At 35.8% G+C, this 16,349-nt stretch overlaps 3 protein-coding genes across 5 annotated transcripts; 1 reads left to right on the forward strand and 2 right to left on the reverse strand.

Moving 5' to 3' along the window:
• Positions 1 to 2,826: 2,826 nt before the first annotated feature.
• LOC119638826 (negative elongation factor A) lies at positions 2,827 to 8,057 on the reverse strand. Its single transcript, XM_038035858.1, has 6 exons — positions 7,764 to 8,057; positions 7,108 to 7,362; positions 4,338 to 7,043; positions 3,823 to 4,260; positions 3,599 to 3,754; positions 2,827 to 3,219 (listed from the first exon to the last, which is right to left on the reverse strand). The coding sequence occupies exons 1-6, from the start codon at positions 7,971 to 7,973 to the stop codon at positions 3,028 to 3,030; spliced, it is 3,957 nt and encodes a 1,318-aa protein (XP_037891786.1). The 5' UTR covers positions 7,974 to 8,057; the 3' UTR covers positions 2,827 to 3,027.
• On the reverse strand, positions 7,980 to 16,165 carry LOC119638827 (protein O-GlcNAcase). 3 transcript variants are annotated; one of them, XM_038035860.1, is made up of 11 exons: positions 15,763 to 16,165; positions 15,589 to 15,698; positions 14,862 to 15,521; positions 14,690 to 14,807; positions 14,539 to 14,624; positions 14,094 to 14,484; positions 12,694 to 13,024; positions 12,555 to 12,625; positions 12,066 to 12,490; positions 11,054 to 11,901; positions 7,980 to 8,064 (listed from the first exon to the last, which is right to left on the reverse strand). In XM_038035860.1, exons 1-10 carry the CDS (start codon positions 15,981 to 15,983, stop codon positions 11,078 to 11,080), a joined length of 3,237 nt encoding a protein of 1,078 aa, XP_037891788.1. In that variant the 5' UTR covers positions 15,984 to 16,165; the 3' UTR covers positions 7,980 to 8,064; positions 11,054 to 11,077. The 3 variants fall into 3 exon arrangements, with proteins under 3 accessions (XP_037891788.1, XP_037891787.1, XP_037891789.1); XM_038035859.1 differs by lacking the exon at positions 7,980 to 8,064 and having other exon boundaries at positions 10,923 to 11,901; XM_038035861.1 differs by lacking the exon at positions 7,980 to 8,064 and having other exon boundaries at positions 10,925 to 11,901; positions 12,694 to 13,021; positions 15,763 to 16,164.
• On the forward strand, positions 9,982 to 10,826 carry LOC119638829 (ATP synthase subunit C lysine N-methyltransferase). Its single transcript, XM_038035863.1, has 2 exons — positions 9,982 to 10,509; positions 10,561 to 10,826. Exons 1-2 carry the CDS (start codon positions 10,072 to 10,074, stop codon positions 10,729 to 10,731), a joined length of 609 nt encoding a protein of 202 aa, XP_037891791.1. The 5' UTR covers positions 9,982 to 10,071; the 3' UTR covers positions 10,732 to 10,826.
• Positions 16,166 to 16,349: the final 184 nt, after the last annotated feature.

Raw genomic sequence — 16,349 nt, forward strand, 5'->3', positions numbered from 1 at the left:
AGAAAAAATTTTTATATCCATAGCCATCTTCTTCATGGAAAAGCAAACGAAGACAGACGTTATAATAAATTAAATCAGTCAAAAAACAGGGAACAAATACACTGTGATGCGCTCGTAGTTTCTGCCGGTTATAAAAAGAAAATAGCGGACGACAAACGTCGTCCTGAAGACGTTTACAGTGAGCACATAATAAAATTGTAATAAAAAAATTGATTAAAATGAAAACCTTGTCTTGCTTTTTTATTTTAAAGGAGACCCTGATTATCGTATGAAATGTATTAGTTTTTGAAAAGAAATTGTGAAATCTTATTTAATAACGTTGTTTAATTTCGCACGCAAACAACAGTTAGTAAAATATGTCCTCAAATATAGTATTAATAGTATCAAGTATTTGTTGGTTTGACCCTGAGATATGTTTGTTTATCGAAATGGTCAATAACGAGTAGGGATAGTTTGATCGACTTTATATTAAGGCACTCTTAATTTTGCTGGTAAATAAATTAACGGAATGAAAAATGACTTACCAAAGTCCCGACATGTAAGTTACTTTTCACTCGGTTATTATTGTTATGTGTCAATTTCTTTTTTATTAAACATTAGTTTGCTGTTGCATTTTTTTTTTTTTTATTTTATAAAATATGTGTATGGTGGATGGCGTAGCATATCTTTGCACAAATGTTATTCAACTTTCTACTTTTGTATGTACATATTTTAAAAAGCAAATTCATGTTTCGTCTACTTTTTCGTCTTGAACTCTTGCGTTCACCTTACAGAACACAATTTTTGACGATATTTTAATCGAATTTGGTACACTGACACGTTTCGGTCCGGACCATTTTTCGACCACTGAAGAATTGTAAGATTATTTGGGACATTTAATGGTGGGCCTTGGACCACTATAATATTTTTACTTGGTTTTTTTCTGTAATATATTAAGAGAGACGCCAAAATAGGACAATACAACAAACAAAGATAAGTAGATGAGATGGCAGAACCATTTACCAGCACAATAGATAAAAGTCGTCTGCTCATTATAAGCGGATTCACGAATACTCTCCGTCGGAGAAAGTGTTCTATAAAAAAGAAGTACTTCAATAAGAGTTAAATGCTACTGCGTAGCTTGTAATCGCTAAAAATGAAATCCGAGTGAAATTTGCAATGAGTCGGTATCTACCTTAATGTTCTTTGTGTATTATATGACAAACACTTGGATATCTTCATTTGTCTGAAGCTTCGTGGCTTTAAAAAAAAATTATATGTGTTTATATATGTGAGCAAAAGTATCCATAATAGTAAAAATATTTGAAGGTAGAAAATAAAATTTAAACAAAGTACTTACTTGTTTTGTTTCATTTGTTCTCTGCATCCGCATCCGATCTGTCGTATCCCTCATCTCGTTCCATGCCTTGGCGTTGGTTACATATGCATGTAGTTTTAGCAGTTAAAAACCGAGCTGCGGTAAACTGATGCAAACTTATCTTCTTTCGTAATTACAGAATTAAAAAACCTTACTAAAAAAAAAACGCGTCATGTTATTCGTGACTCATTACAATTCACAGTAAAATTTTGAAATGAATGAATTCATTTTTAACATGTAAGCCAAGTAATTATTATTAATTTTATTATCATATCGGTACCGGTACGCGTAACTACATATACATATATATTTATATATGTAATTTATGTTTATATTTATATATAATAGTTTCATTATCATTTTATTATATTAGCATTATCAACAATGTAATACACACGCGGGTGTTTTACTCTTATTTTGGAAATTATTTGTTTTTTATAACTTTTTTTTTTAAATTTATTCTTCCTTCTACTAAATATTTTTGTTTTTAGTTAAACTTAATTAATTGTTTATATGAGAAATGATTTTCAAATGTAAAACGAATGTAGACAATAATTTGAAGATTGAAAAATATTAAAATGTTTTAACTTAAATTTAATATAAATATAAAGTTTATCAATAATTTGAAAATTTGCAAAAATTAATTTTAAGGTGATTGGATTTAATTTTATTATAACCGTATAACATTTTTGTAACATGATTTAAAAGTTTTAACACAATTTTGATTATTTCGTTTAACAGTAAAAAAATTAATGTAGTGACGTGAAAAATAAAAAAAATGATAATAATAATAGTCAGGAAAAAAAAGGTAGAAAAACATGATTTTGCTTCGTTATCTGCGTTCACTTATAAATGTTACTTTAAATAATACGTATCTAGAAAATATATATGCATATATATATATGCATATATATATATATATAGGCATATATACGCATAAGGTAAAGACTTTTTCATTTACATGATATCTAAGCATTAAAATTAACTACAAATTCTTTTTGCACAACAAAATATGTTTCGATCAATGGGCTTTAATTTTTTTTCATAATTGTCTCATCTGAAAAAATGAGAACTATTGTGCCTTCATACAAGTTTAATGTCTAAGGGTCAAGATAAACTTTCAAGAAGAATAAAAATATTGATAAAAAGAAAAGAAAGATATCTTATTTTAAAATTAGTCAGCAATCTGCAAAACTAATGCTTATCAATATTTTTTAAAGCAAATTTTAAATTCTTCCTAAGTAAATCTTTCAACGCGCTATTCATTTTACTGAACTTATAAAGCAAAATGAATGCAAAGAACACAATAATTATTAAAGCCTTGCAAATAGCATTGTTATGCGTACATGTACATGCATATGAATCGGATATAACTTACCGTTATAATATGTAAATGGTGATGGCGATGATAATGATGATGATGATGATGATTCATTACATATGACATTACATACTCATATATGTATATATATATAAATATAAATATACAATTGATACTTTCTTGTTGAAACTTGAAGAACTGATGTAAATGTCCGAGTAAGTGCTAAGCGCTTTTTTAAGCTTTTTCCCTATGACAATTCCATGTTTTCAATTTATTTTCCTCTTCTTTTTCTTAATAGAGCGTCAATCGCTTATGCATCTTTCTTTGTTTGTATAGGTTGTCGTTTTCATTAAATTACGACTGAATTTTGCGACTGCATAACGTTATTACTACTGCTAGCATTTTCTGTGGAGCTTTGCGTACTCTGATCGAGACGTCTATAATTTTGGAATGTTTTCCACTCGCCAGTATTATAATCTAAACGTATATGGGATTCCACCAGGCACAAAGCGGTAATACCGTCTTCCTGTTGAACTTTTTCCTAAAAAGAAAAAAAAAAAAGGAAGACAATGAAAACAATTTATTTAAGTTACACGTAGTCTTCGTCTGTGTTTCATTTTGAGTTATTTTTTCTTTATGAATTATGACAACTCATACTGCTAATGATGTAACCTACTTTAAATAAAGTATGAGAAGCGAATTAACAACGTAAACTACCGGCGGGAAAAAGAAAGAATTTGCGATCGGGTTTTTAGGTCATTTTTCTGGTAATAGTGGACCGACAAGCCATTAATTCGGCTGTTCATTCTAACCAATTATATAAATTAGTTATAGTTTCTCAACTTAACCAGAAACAAATTTTGAAAATTCAACACTCAACCTTTTATACAAACGCGAACAATATAACATTTCGCACTTACTTCGGTTTCTCCCAGTTTGATGACAATCACATTTTCCGAATTGGGCCGAGGATTTTCACGCAAGCCGGCCATAAATCCCAATATTAGAGCTTTATCTGGGCGCGACACACGATTCGCTTTACGAAACATTTCATGGGCCTTATGAACGTGTTCGTTCTGCAATGAAAAATAGTTTTTTAAATGTTCATTAAACGTTCATCATTCTGCTTAACAGCTTTACGAACCGATAATGAAAGCCCTTTACGTTGAGGCGCTGTTTGTTGTTGCGGTTGAGTTTGCTGTTGCTGTTGGGTTTGCGTAGCTTGCTGCGTTTGTTGTTGCTGTTGAGGCAATTGTATAATGCGCTGTATTCCGCCCGCAGCGTTTTGCTGTAATTGTATTTGTTGTGTACTCGTAATAAGCCGCTGTGTCGCTGCTGGCTTTTGTTGCAAAACAATTTGCTGCGGACGCAGTTGCTGAGTAGTTTGTTGGATGGCTGGTTGCGTAATAATTGTACGCTGTATTTGAGTTTGTTGCTGCGCTTGTTGTACCGGTGTCGTTTGTACTTGAACAAGTTGCGGCTGTTGACCGGGCCTTTGGATTAAGGTCAAGCCGCCGGGTAAAGCAGTCAAACCGCTTTGCACATTTGTCATAACCGGCCGTATAATAGTCTGCTGCGTAGGCTGTTGGAAAATAAATAAATAAATGAAGAGAACAATAATATGAAATTAAATTCGAAAATTAAGTAATTGATACGAACATTTGTTATTAAACTCGCTGTAGCTTGTGGTTGTTGTTGCACAATCATATGCTGTTGCGTCGGTATCAATGTTGGCAGCTGTGTTTTTGTCACCTGACTTTGCGGCTGTTGTTGTAGGGTAATCGTTTGCGTTTGGGGCAAAGCAGACACCGTCGTAGTCTTTACAAGACCGGGCGGACCTGCCGCAGTTGTCATAAGCGTAGTTGAGCCAGTGCCGAGAGTTTGCAAGCCGCTCACATTGCTAATGGGAATCTGTTCATACATGTCACCTACAATATTACGAAGAATGACGCCTTTCTGCGTGAGGATAATTGTTTTATTTTTAAGATTAGCATTAGCAGGAGTCGTTGTCACAGTGGCAGTACCGGTACTGCCGCTGGGTTGCATGAGAACTTGTGTTAATTTCGGTTGTTGCGTAGCCGTATTATTAGAGACTAGTGTGTGTTGTTGTTGCTGAAGCTGGGCTTGCAAGTGTTGTTGTTGGGCAGCTTGAGAGGCAGGCTGTATTGTAACTGGACGATTCGGTAATTGCACGTTTTGTATATTGAGAAGAGTGGATGCGGACGATGTAGATGTCGCTGTCGCTATAAGAGGTGGAGGATTCCCGACAGTTTGCTGCGATTGCTGTTGCTGCTGCTGTTGTTGTTGTTGTTGACGTATCACTACGCCCGACGAGGGTGAAGTTTTGAGAAGTATTTTGGTAGAGGTGGGCGTTTGCGGAGTTTGGGATGTCGTGGTGTATGTATTTTGCTGACGATTTTGGGTATAAGCTGTCAATGTTGACAGTGTTTGCTGGTGTTGTTGCTGTTGTTGCGTTGGTTGTTGCTGAGTCAATATATACTGCGTGGTAGTATTGGGATTTGATGGTTGATGCTGCTGAGTATGTGTTTGTTGTATAATTTGCGTGGGTTGAGTTTGTGCTTGCTGGCTTGGCTGCTGATTAACCGCTGTTGCGTTATTAGCCCTTTTAGCTGGTTGTATTATAGTTTGCGATATAATAACTGGACCACTGTTTGTTGCATTCTTTAATTGACTAAGCGGCATCGATTTGATCGCCTGGGCCGTTTGCGGAATAGCATTCTGCGCCGTTACCGCACTTGTGGATAACTGTTTTTGCCGCATAGCAGCTGTTTGCGTCGGAGTTGATGCTAATATAACGGGGGTAGAACTATTAATAAGAATTTGCTGTTGTTGTTGTGGTTGCTGTTGTTGTTGTTGATGCGTTTGTTGTTGTTGCTGCTGCTGCTGGGTCGATTGAACAAGAGTCTGTTGTGTTTGGGTGACTTTTCCCGTTTTGGTTGAGGTTATTTTGACCGAAATATTATTCGGTAAATTCGCCAAAGGATTGGAGGAATTCGTAGCAGCCGGCCTCATTGGTTGCTGCTGGGTTAAAATTGTTCCAGGCTGATTGACAATAGTGCTACGTACCAAAGGTTTGATTTCCAGTTTTTCCATTTTCACCGGTGTCGACGCTGTGTTTTGCTGTCTTACTGCCAACGCTTGTTTTTGTGTTTGAGGTGAAGTGCGTATAATGACATGTTGGGTAGACGTCTGCTGCGTTTGCTGTTGTTGATGTGTTTGTTGTTGATACTGTTGCTGATTAGTTTGAGTTTGTATATGTTGCAATATAGGTAACGATTGTTGCTGTTGAATAATGACTCGTTGAGCTTGTTGAGGTTGATGTTGCTGTTGTTGTTGTTGTTTCTGTTGTATTCGCTGAACTAAAGTCTGAGTTGAAGTTTGCGTAACCACTGGCTGTGTTTTCAGCTCTAACTTTTCCACTTTAATATTAGCTGGCACCAAAATCTCTTCGCTTTTTATTTCAATTTCTTGTTTAATCCGTTTGTGGGGATGGTTCATACTATTTGAGTTATTATTGTTGTTGCCAGATTTTTGTTGTTGCGTTTGCTGTTGCAAACTGCTGGCAGTTACATCGTTGGACGTTATAGGTTTCGTCACTTCTAGGCTGGAGTGCGTACCAACATTATCTATTAAACCGCCCGGTGCCGTCTGCGTATAACTCAACGAGGGTGGGGCATATTCGGGCGTAGATATGCTTTCTGAGTGTGTGCTTGATGCGATGTTATCCACGATTTCTGGTTTAATGTCCTCTTTGTGTTCCAAAGTCACGCCATCATCTATATTGTTACTTTGGCTTCGATTAAGTAAACTCGTCGGTTCGGTTTTGATTTCAAAACTATTTGTGGTTGTTGTGGAAGGAACGGATGCGGTCGCCGCATTATTTGATGGTACACTGTTCGATGTGGGCGAACTATTATCGGCTGCAGCCGCTGCGGCTGCCTTTTGTTCATGTTTCCTGGCTTGTTCTTCGAGCTGCTGTTCCCGTTTACGTTTCTTTGCCGCTGCATAACCTAACGGTTGCTCTGTAAATTCAATAAGTTTAATGCCACCATCTTTACGGCCGGCCGGAGTCCGGCTTAAATTCGGCCTTTGCTGATTATTAGGATTTACATTAGGCGAACGAAAGCCCGACGTCGGCATTCTGGATGGTATGCCTTTCAAAGGTGTTGTGTCTGTCATCTTTCGTGGCATGCCTCTTGATCGAAGCGGTATAGTAGGCGCCGAAGCCTTCTTTAAAGACGATTGAGCATCAGCAGATTTATGCAATAACTCAGTTCGCAAAGTAGCACTTTTTGGTTTGCGTTTGATGGTAAAATGTTTTACAGGATTAGGTTGCTGACCCACCTAAAAATTTGAACACTAGCAATTATCAATTTCTATTGAAAATCAATAAGCGAGCATCACTCACCACTGACACTAAAGCGTTTTTATTAAGATATTGACATTCCAAGGGTAACATGCCTAAGTCGCTATGCTTGGCCACTAACTTCCTTAAATCATTCACCATTTCTGTGAAAATGGGACGAGTATCTTCGTAATCCGAGATCTCCGTATTGAGCGAGCTGGTCGCTGGAAATGTTTTCATACTCTCTGCCAACATTGACACCCATAGTTCTGTATCTAGGCCAGCGACTTCGATGACACCGTCGAGTTCCGTTTTCCACTGAAAAATTACAAGAATTTTATTAGCAAAACACCTTATTCGCACCCATTTAACATCAAATGGGTGTTTCGGTCAAGAGAACTGCCGTGGCGGGAAAATACAACACTGATTTCAACATACTATCTCCGGCAATTCAAAAGATACATCACTTTCATCAAATTTATTTTCTTATTTTCAGTTTTTATGGGTTTCCATGCCTAATATTTTATAAATATTTACATTATATGCATATTACATTACATTGCTTTATTTTCACCAATATTTATTTTTTTTTTCTTTTTGTTCTCCTGCACATATTCACATGAATATCGTACTTTGTTGATGTGCATTGGTGTGTTGTATGACTTAACGAAACTTAAAATTTTTCACAAATTCACCAACAAAATTTTTTTGTACGCTACCTCTTCTACAAGACGACGCGGAATATGGAAGAAACTTAACAATAATTTCAATTTCACTTGAGTTTGGAGGTCGGGAAAACATTCCTTAATGTTGCGCAACACTTCCTTGTTTAATTGAGAACAAATAGAGCCACTTATCCACGAATCATTTGATGTTCCGAGTTTATTATGCAGCCACAATGATGTGTCGCTGTCTCGCACATTCGCCATTTTTCAGTAAACTGACGTGCCATCTTCGTTAAGTCCGACATAAAACATTAGAACAGCGTTACCATATCCTTCACTTTAAGTTCTCTGCCACCTTCAAAAAAAATTTCATATGAAAATTATCCCTGTGTACATATTGATTTAATAAAAAAAACAGAAAAATTAGGAATCCCGCGAAATGCATTGAAACTGATTTTTTTTTTTAAAGTGAAACCAATTTATGAATTGTAGCAGAATAATATTAAGCAAAAACGAAATTTTGCGCATATTATCATTTAATTTGGAAATATTCCCTTATTATAATGGAATTTTAAGTCTCCCAATTTAATTCCTGCTAAATCGCAAATTTAGCTCTATGCAAGATCAAGCACACATTTGCAACGATGTCAGATATGGGGAGCGTAAAGAAGCAAGCGACTTTAAAGGCCAATATGTTTGCTCGGGTTTCGTTTTATCCAACACTTTCTTATAACGTCTTAATGGAAAAGATTACCAGACGCAACTGGCGGTGTTATTTACTTTCGGCGGTGACATGTACTTTCGGCGGTGTCATTTACTTTCGGCGGTGTCATGACTTAGTTATGTTTGGAATTATTGCGAGATGTTATCGAGTCAATTATTTGCTACTCTTTAGTGTTTTCCTTAATTCTCTCACGTTCTTCATTATTGTCTATTATATTTTTCCGCCACTTCGTCTACTTTAACAGACATCTTTGTAAAGAACTCTGTTACTTCGACCCATTTAACAGACATTTTTTTAAAGAACTTAAAGAACTCAGAAGTAAAATGTATATAAACAAACTACTCGACTGAGAGGAATAGAAAAGAGAGAACCATCTTAAAATGATGAAAGGAGAGAGAAAAACATTCTAAATATGTGGGTTAGCAGTTTTTTTTTTTGCAAATGACAGTCAAGTGTTAAAAATATCACATTTTGACAAAACAGAAAACAGAGATGTTAAGATATTTTAAAAGTAAATGTTAGACTATGCACAGTTCAATAAAAACGAATAAAGAAATATGTTGGAAAGAAATTCTTCGATAATCGTCAGATCATACTCAAGTCATAAAATGTCATAAATTATATCTTACTAGCATATAACTTTTTCCTTTCCACGATAAATCAACGAATTTTAAACAATTTAAAATTTATATGTCATATATATACATATATATTTTGGACCAATCCTCATATGAGGATATTAGATATAACATTAAAAACCATCAAATCGTCAAATCAGCAGAAATTTAGAGGAGTTAGACATCATTGTAACATGAACTGAACTTAAATCGAAAATTTAACACCCAGGTCAAAGCATTACTTTGGACAAATTTTGCAGACTTATGTTTTTGTAACAACGATTGCTTGGAACTGGGCATACCAAATTTTCCAAATTTTTTGCTTATACCAAAATACTACTTTTTATCGAGGTTTCTTTAAAAATATTGGACATTTTTCACAAACTTGGCTTTTCAAAATACTGCATTATATGGATCGCGACCTTGAAATAAATCTGCTGCAATCCGTTTCCAATAAGGTTTATCTTTGAGTCAAATCATGTCTCTCTTCAAAATATTTTAAAATGTACGAACTGTAGATCCAACGCAAAAACTCGTGCAGTAATCATACGGACAGAAGGACTTAAGACGATTTAAAAAACGATGCTAAAGTAAAAAGTGGGACAATCTAAATATGCTTAGAATGTTGAACGTATGAAGGTTTAGTAACTTAAATTATATAAAATAAAAGTTATTTATATTATATATAACGGCTCGTAAGTGCTTCTGTCATTTCAAATTTTTTCCTCAGAAATTTGTTTTCTTTTCGACGCTGATGTTAATGACAATTCGTTATGGTCTTTAACAGAAAATATATTTTACTCAGCTGAATATATCTATCCCGAATCGTAAATTTTGTCTAGCAGACCGTAATTCTGAACAATAGCTCTATTATTATTTATTCTCTCAAAGCTGCTTAAATACTATTTAATTGAAAACAATGTTAGTTGAACGTGCAAGCATCAGTTTTGAGCGCAATTACTGCATTTAACTTAAATAAATTATTTGTCTACGGCAACGCCGCTAAGTAAAATGTAAATAAATGGTTACACAAACGGATACAAGGAAATCCATGTCCAATGGTGCAAAAGTCTTAATAGCAGCAACAGGCGGTATTGGTCTAGGAATTTCCATAGTATGTTTTGCATTTGTGGCACCAGCATTTCGTCGCATTTGTTTACCGTATGTACCCGCTACCGCTGAACAGATAAAAAATGTTTTACATTTTTTACCACGCAATGAAAATCGAGTTCGTTTGCTAGATATTGGCTCGGGTGACGGTCGGATCGTAATAGCAACCGCCCAGCAAGGTATTAAATGCTCCCACGGTGTGGAATTAAATCCGTGGCTCGTATGGTATTCACGCTTTGCTGCGTTAAAAGAAGGCGTGTATCCGAAAACTAAATTTTTTTGCAAAGATTTGTGGAAATTCAACTTAAAACCATACGATTATGTGATTATTTTTGGAGTCGAACAAATGGTAAACATTTACAATTACTTTTTGGTCTTTTGTACGATATGTGCATTCCAGATGGAGCAGCTGGAAAATAAGTTAGTTTTAGAAGCGCCTCACTCTAAAGTAATAGCTTGTCGTTTTCCATTGCCAAACCTAAAGCCCGTAAAGAGCATTGATGCTGGCGTTGATACGGTATGGTTTTATAATCTTAGTGAAAACAATACCAGCAGCCGACGTCAAGCTTAGTTCAATTTTAATTTTCTTTATATATTGTTTGATTTATTCAAAATAAAAAAAATAAAATTTTACTTAAATGCAAGATACACAGTTTCCAATTCGATAAGGATTAGTGTTTTTTTTTTTTTTTTTTTTTTAGTTACACGCACGTACATAATGTCTACGGGTTTTCTCTTTTAAATACTTACATAGGTATAGGGCGTTAGCGGGAGGGGACCGGAAGATTTCCTACGAACACAGGATATCTTTTGTGGTTCCAATCAACAAAAAATGACGGGCACTTAAAGCGATATTTAGTATCATGCTTGCCGTATTTTTTTTTAATGCTTACGTAACGCTCAATACGATTACGTTGCTAGAAACGACGTCCGAAATAAGTGAAAGATTCTCTATCACGATACACTTCTGCAAAACCCAATTTTATATAATGTTGCGCCAATTGAATGCCAATATCCTTGGCGGGTAAACGTACATGCACTCCAAAGCAACCGTTAGCTCTCAATGTGGCCAACATAACTGTTACTAAACGTTTCGCTATACCGTAATCTTGTCCCAGAGCATCGTCCAGCAAAGCGGCAGTCATAGCGGCTGGATAAGAGTTACTCACTTCCGTTGGGCAATCAATATTATATTGATGGAAATCGTTAATCATTACGGATAGCATGTTATTTAATGCCTTCGATTCGGTGAAATCACAAGATTTTTCCAGCAACGATTTTGAATACTTTTTACACATTTCGGGTATCCAACACATGGAAGCATCGCGTAAAAAAGTATTACTATTCAAGGCGCTAGCAGTATATCCCACAATTTTGCCTGAAGCATCTGTAGCTACGATACAGAATTCTGATTGCAAAGTAATAAATGGCCCGACTAAGTAGTCTGCTAACAAATCTTTTAAGTTTTCGGGCAATCGAAGATCTTCGGGATTACCTTCCGTGGCAGCTAGTGATAAAACTTGTTGGGTACAAACATCGTTAACGCAATTTTCGTCCAAGTGAGTGTAAGGACGCATCACATGATATTCAGTAGTGGGCAATTCAGGCAGCTTGTACAAGAATAAATCGTTACCAGAATCTACAGGCATCAATCTTTGCAAATCAGCTATAAGGCCACCGCGAAATACCCATGGTTCCTGATCACCTGACATGAATGCCTCTTTCCAGCCTTTGCTAAACCCTATGACAGAAATACATTATGGGTTAATTTTTGTTTTCAATTAGTTCAGTTTAGTGAACAATTGCGAAAAGAAAAATTTGAAAACTATAGAAATGTCGAAAGAAAATATATATATATATAGCTAAGTAGTAAAATAAGATAAATCATCGCTTTCGCGCACGTACAAGTATAAGTGCCTTGTGTATAGCTGAAGACATTCGCAGGAAATTGACCCAAACGCAACCACTTTACAAACGCATTAAGAAGGGACAAGGCGCCCGCTATATCCCATATATAGGAGAATAGGTCGTGACAAATTTCCTTGTTTTCGCAAGTCGCTATCTTCCTCAGCAGATCTTGAACTGAATTGCACAAAGATGAGAAACACTCGGCTCGCTGCAGCCATTCGGATACTTCTGGTTTGCATAGGGTCTCATTAGAATGATTCTTCTTGTTCTTGGCCTCTAATAAAACATGAGCATTTGCTTTTAGCCAATTGAATTCATTTAGGAGCTTAAAACCCCGACTGCCATGCTCAAACGGTAAATAAAAAAGATCGCAGAGCAAATATAAATCGTCGGCGCTAATTTTCGCTCTGTCAGTAGACGATCTGAAAAGAAAATCAAAAAATCAAAGCTAAACCTTGCAAAAGCAAATTTTTTTTAAGAACTCACTTATATCCAGCATCAATCATTTCTGTTGGTGATAAGGGTGAAGGGGCCGTACTCTCAATTTGCATTGTATTCTTAAATTAATTGAGGAAAATTATTAAGGAAATAATCTGACATTTAATAATGATTTTAGGGAACATACATTAATTTCCCCGACAGTAGCTGATTCCGCCATGACTACGTCTTCATTGGCACCGACCAACATTTTAGCCAAGTCGTCTTTTGGCGAAGTTTGCGAAGTTAAACTACTGCTGCATTCCATAGGCTCATTACCAGCACTGACAGCACTGACAGGACTCAAATTATCTGTTGATAGACCTGTACTGTCCGGTTCTACCGGTTTCTCATCGATCGCAATGTCTTCTTCTAACTTTGAGTCTACTTTTGAAGACTGTACCTCGGGTAAAACTTCTCTATCACAATTTTCGGCTTTTACAGTTATCTCAGAAATGGCAACAGGCTTAAGTTTCCTACTTTTAAAATTTGAAGAAATATTTTGTATGAAAATCGAAATTATAGAAAAGTCGGAAAATTATGAGCCTTAATAGATTCTAGCAAATGCTAGTCTGTCTTCCATTTCCCACATAATGGAAATGTAACATCAAATTCAAATCGCTTGGCAAAAATTCAAAATATTCTCAAAACTACTTCACTAAAAAAAAATTTACGCAAGTCTAAACTCTAAACTCTTGTAAGATACCGTTACATTTTGGAGAATGCTCACAAATATATGTCATGTTTACTCTGATTACCCTTTTATAATTATTTCGAATTTCACCCGCTATCAAAAGAACTTTTCTTGTAAACTTTAGCGGCAGGTAATGTGTTAAAATTTTGCTTTTGATCGTTTTGCGTAAAGTAGTAAGTCGCCAACTACTGACCGACTCCGACGGACGAGGGGTGCATTCATTTCGTCAAAACGTTTTCAACGTCCAGAAAGAAGCTTTAGACAACGCACAACGATCAGCATCCGCCCGTCTGGAAGTTCTTGCATGCAGATTGATATTGAAAATGAACGAAATCGGTCAAAGGACACGTCCACAGCACCGCGTAAACTGAGAACACCTCTGCTTTTCAAAGGCAATGTTTGGTTTTTTGGAAAGATTGGTTTTCTGCTCATTACTCATAAACTATAGACAATAAATGTACAAAGATTTGAACGCATATTCTATGGGCGATGCTGTAGCATCTGTTCACAAAAATTGAAAAAATTAATCACGCCTATTCAATATTATAGTGTATGAAAATTTAAATATTTTTTCAACATCTTTATAATACGCAGAAATAAGCTTTAAAAACCCCATAAACTGTACATATTGTTGGCCAGTTGCAACCGTGCAATGCACCTAAACATGTCCGCCTGCTCGTCTGAAAATTTAGTTGTTTTACTTTTTTTGCCATTTTTAGGATAACGGTCACGAGTATAAAAGGTGCTTTTAATTTTCTTACTTTTTTTAATATGCAACAGCAGTTTGAAATGGCAAAAAAAAGCGAATTGATGGGTAGTACAAAGCAATATTTTGACGTTACACCTTCTATTACCTTGTTTTCTTCTCCGTATCAGAATCCCGCATATCGTCGCTATCAACGTCGCTACCTACTGCCTTTGTATGCATTATGGGTACAGATACTATAGAAATAGGTATCTTTTTAGGCAGTTCAATGTTCGAAGCCACACAAGTAGGTATGGGATTTAAAATGTCATCGTTGGTGACTACTTTAGTGGGCGAAACCAAAGAATTCATTATAGGATTCGCGATTGGATTTACCGATGATGAGTTTACTGTACTGCAAACATCGGCCAAGGCTTGTAATTGAGTAGTGTTTACTTCGGGAAGCGTAACAGTCTTAGCATTCGTTGATGTTGTCGTTGTGGTAGTCAAGCTCATGCAAGTGTTAATCGACGGGATTATTGGTATAATAGGCATCACCACTACAAAAGAAGAATAATAAAGGAAATAAGCTAAAGACAAACATCTTAACTTACTTGTAACTTGTGGCTGAGGCTTTGTAATTGGTCCCCAAGCTTCTTTTTCTATAGAAAATTCCGGTAACCATTCTGTAATAGCATTTCTAGAATACATCAAGAAAAAAAATATAATATTATTATTAAAATTTGTTTGATATAGGTAAATTACTTCAAGGCCATACGAGGATGATAGATACTTTTCGAGAGGCAACACTCTTGAGGTAAACTATCAGCGTTCGTATCTTCATCATTTTCTGTCTCGAGTTTGATATCTGCCGATATAGAGCCTAAAGAAATGATAATGATTAGAAGTATCCTGAAAAATTTATTATCACACTCACTATTCACTTTCGAATCTAAACTGCAACGTGACCAATAAGCCAACGTGTGTATAGCTATTGTATTCGCATGAAATTCACAATTTGGGTTGGTCATTACACCTCTCAGATGGGGTATCAACTCTGGTGAACGTCCTGAATAGGGACCCAAAAATACTCTCTTCTGGTCATAATCGTTTGCATGCAAATTATCCCATATCACCGGAGGTCTTCTTAAAACTTCCGTTATCTCCTGTATCGACTCTAAAGTGATAATTTTCGATATTACCTTATTACCGGTCCACATAATATCAATGTCATGATTAAGTTTTGATCCTAGTGTATTTAAATACTCCGAGTCATGAACGGTAGGCACTGCGCGCGAGCTGCAATATTGAGTTGGGCAAAATAAAAATCTGGGATTACCCAGATGAGTGAAAATTTCGTTGGTTACGGACACCTGAGCATTACCAAATGTTTGAAAAACTTCTTTATCACTCTTGGATAACTCAGACTCAATATCGTCGAAAAGTAAAGCAAACGCTTCGCATCCAAATTGAGAAACTTGATCCAATTTACGCTTTAAGGTTTGCAATTCCTTTTGACTGCTATAAGTCATATCTAAGCCAGGAGATAAAGCGTAGTAAAAGGTAATGCCTTGATCTTTAGCAGCGGCAATCAAACCTTGCAATCAGCAATAAAAAAGCGTACTTTAAATCATAGTTTATGAGGCAAAGCGTTTGGTATTTACCTGATAAGTGATCAGCTTCTTCCACTGTATATAATTCGCGCCAGTACGCTCGGTGTTTATAATCATCTTTTGGTGCGTATACATAAGAGTCCATGCCCCATTTCTTCAATCTGCAATAGAAACAAATCGCTCGCTTAAAAAGAATTCGATGAAGAAGCTGTCTCTTGTGCATACTTGCGAAACAAATCTTTCCTTTGTTCAGTTGTCCAGGGACGACCATAAAATCCTTCAATGACACCACATATAAAATTGGGTTTTTTCTGTGTACTTTTCTGCTGTTCTTTAATATTCTTATCCTCGTCGGCATCGTTTACGTTATTACTTGTACTTGTAATATTGCTAATATTGTTTTCTTGATCTTGGGTGCTCGTGGGCACGTTCTCGCAATCTTCCATATTTTCGGATCCTGGCTTTGCGATTTTTGCAAGTGTTTTCAGAAAATTGCAAATCCTCTCGAAGCACACTTTTGCTCTTTTTAAGTCTGCAGGTGTTCTTCAGTTTTTTTTTTTTTAATTAAAAAATTTCTAGTTCAGTTGTAAAAGATATACAAAAATGTTAAAATTTCTTTTTACTAAAGTAATGTGCAAAACTATTTTACGGCAAAATGAACTTTTCAGTTCCGGCAATTGTTGAATAAATTGCAATGTGTTATCGAATATTCGATTTTATCGTTAACAACCCCGATATTGCGTTCTCCTGAATTCTGCTAACTGCTGAATCATTATTATCAGCTGTTTTTTGTTTACATTTACTATTAAGCG

The sequence above is a fragment of the Glossina fuscipes genome, unplaced genomic scaffold (genome assembly GCF_014805625.2).
Source record: "Glossina fuscipes isolate IAEA_lab_2018 unplaced genomic scaffold, Yale_Gfus_2 110, whole genome shotgun sequence".
NCBI lineage: Eukaryota > Metazoa > Arthropoda > Insecta > Diptera > Glossinidae > Glossina > Glossina fuscipes.

Coding starts and splice junctions, on each gene's coding strand:
- LOC119638827 (XM_038035860.1), bottom strand. CDS start 15,983: ATGGAAGATTGCGAGAACGTGCCCACGAGCACCCAAGATCAAGAAAAC. Junction 15,699..15,762: donor AGGAAAGATTTGTTTCGCAA/GTATGCACAAGA, acceptor TTTCTATTGCAG/ATTGAAGAAATGGGGCATGG. Junction 12,626..12,693: donor CTACTGTCGGGGAAATTAAT/GTATGTTCCCTA, acceptor AATTAATTTAAG/AATACAATGCAAATTGAGAG.
- LOC119638829 (XM_038035863.1), top strand. CDS start 10,072: ATGGTTACACAAACGGATACAAGGAAATCCATGTCCAATGGTGCAAAA. Junction 10,510..10,560: donor TTTTTGGAGTCGAACAAATG/GTAAACATTTAC, acceptor TGTGCATTCCAG/ATGGAGCAGCTGGAAAATAA.
- LOC119638826 (XM_038035858.1), bottom strand. CDS start 7,973: ATGGCGAATGTGCGAGACAGCGACACATCATTGTGGCTGCATAATAAA. Junction 7,363..7,763: donor CGCGTCGTCTTGTAGAAGAG/GTAGCGTACAAA, acceptor GTAATTTTTCAG/TGGAAAACGGAACTCGACGG. Junction 7,044..7,107: donor AAAACGCTTTAGTGTCAGTG/GTGAGTGATGCT, acceptor TCAAATTTTTAG/GTGGGTCAGCAACCTAATCC.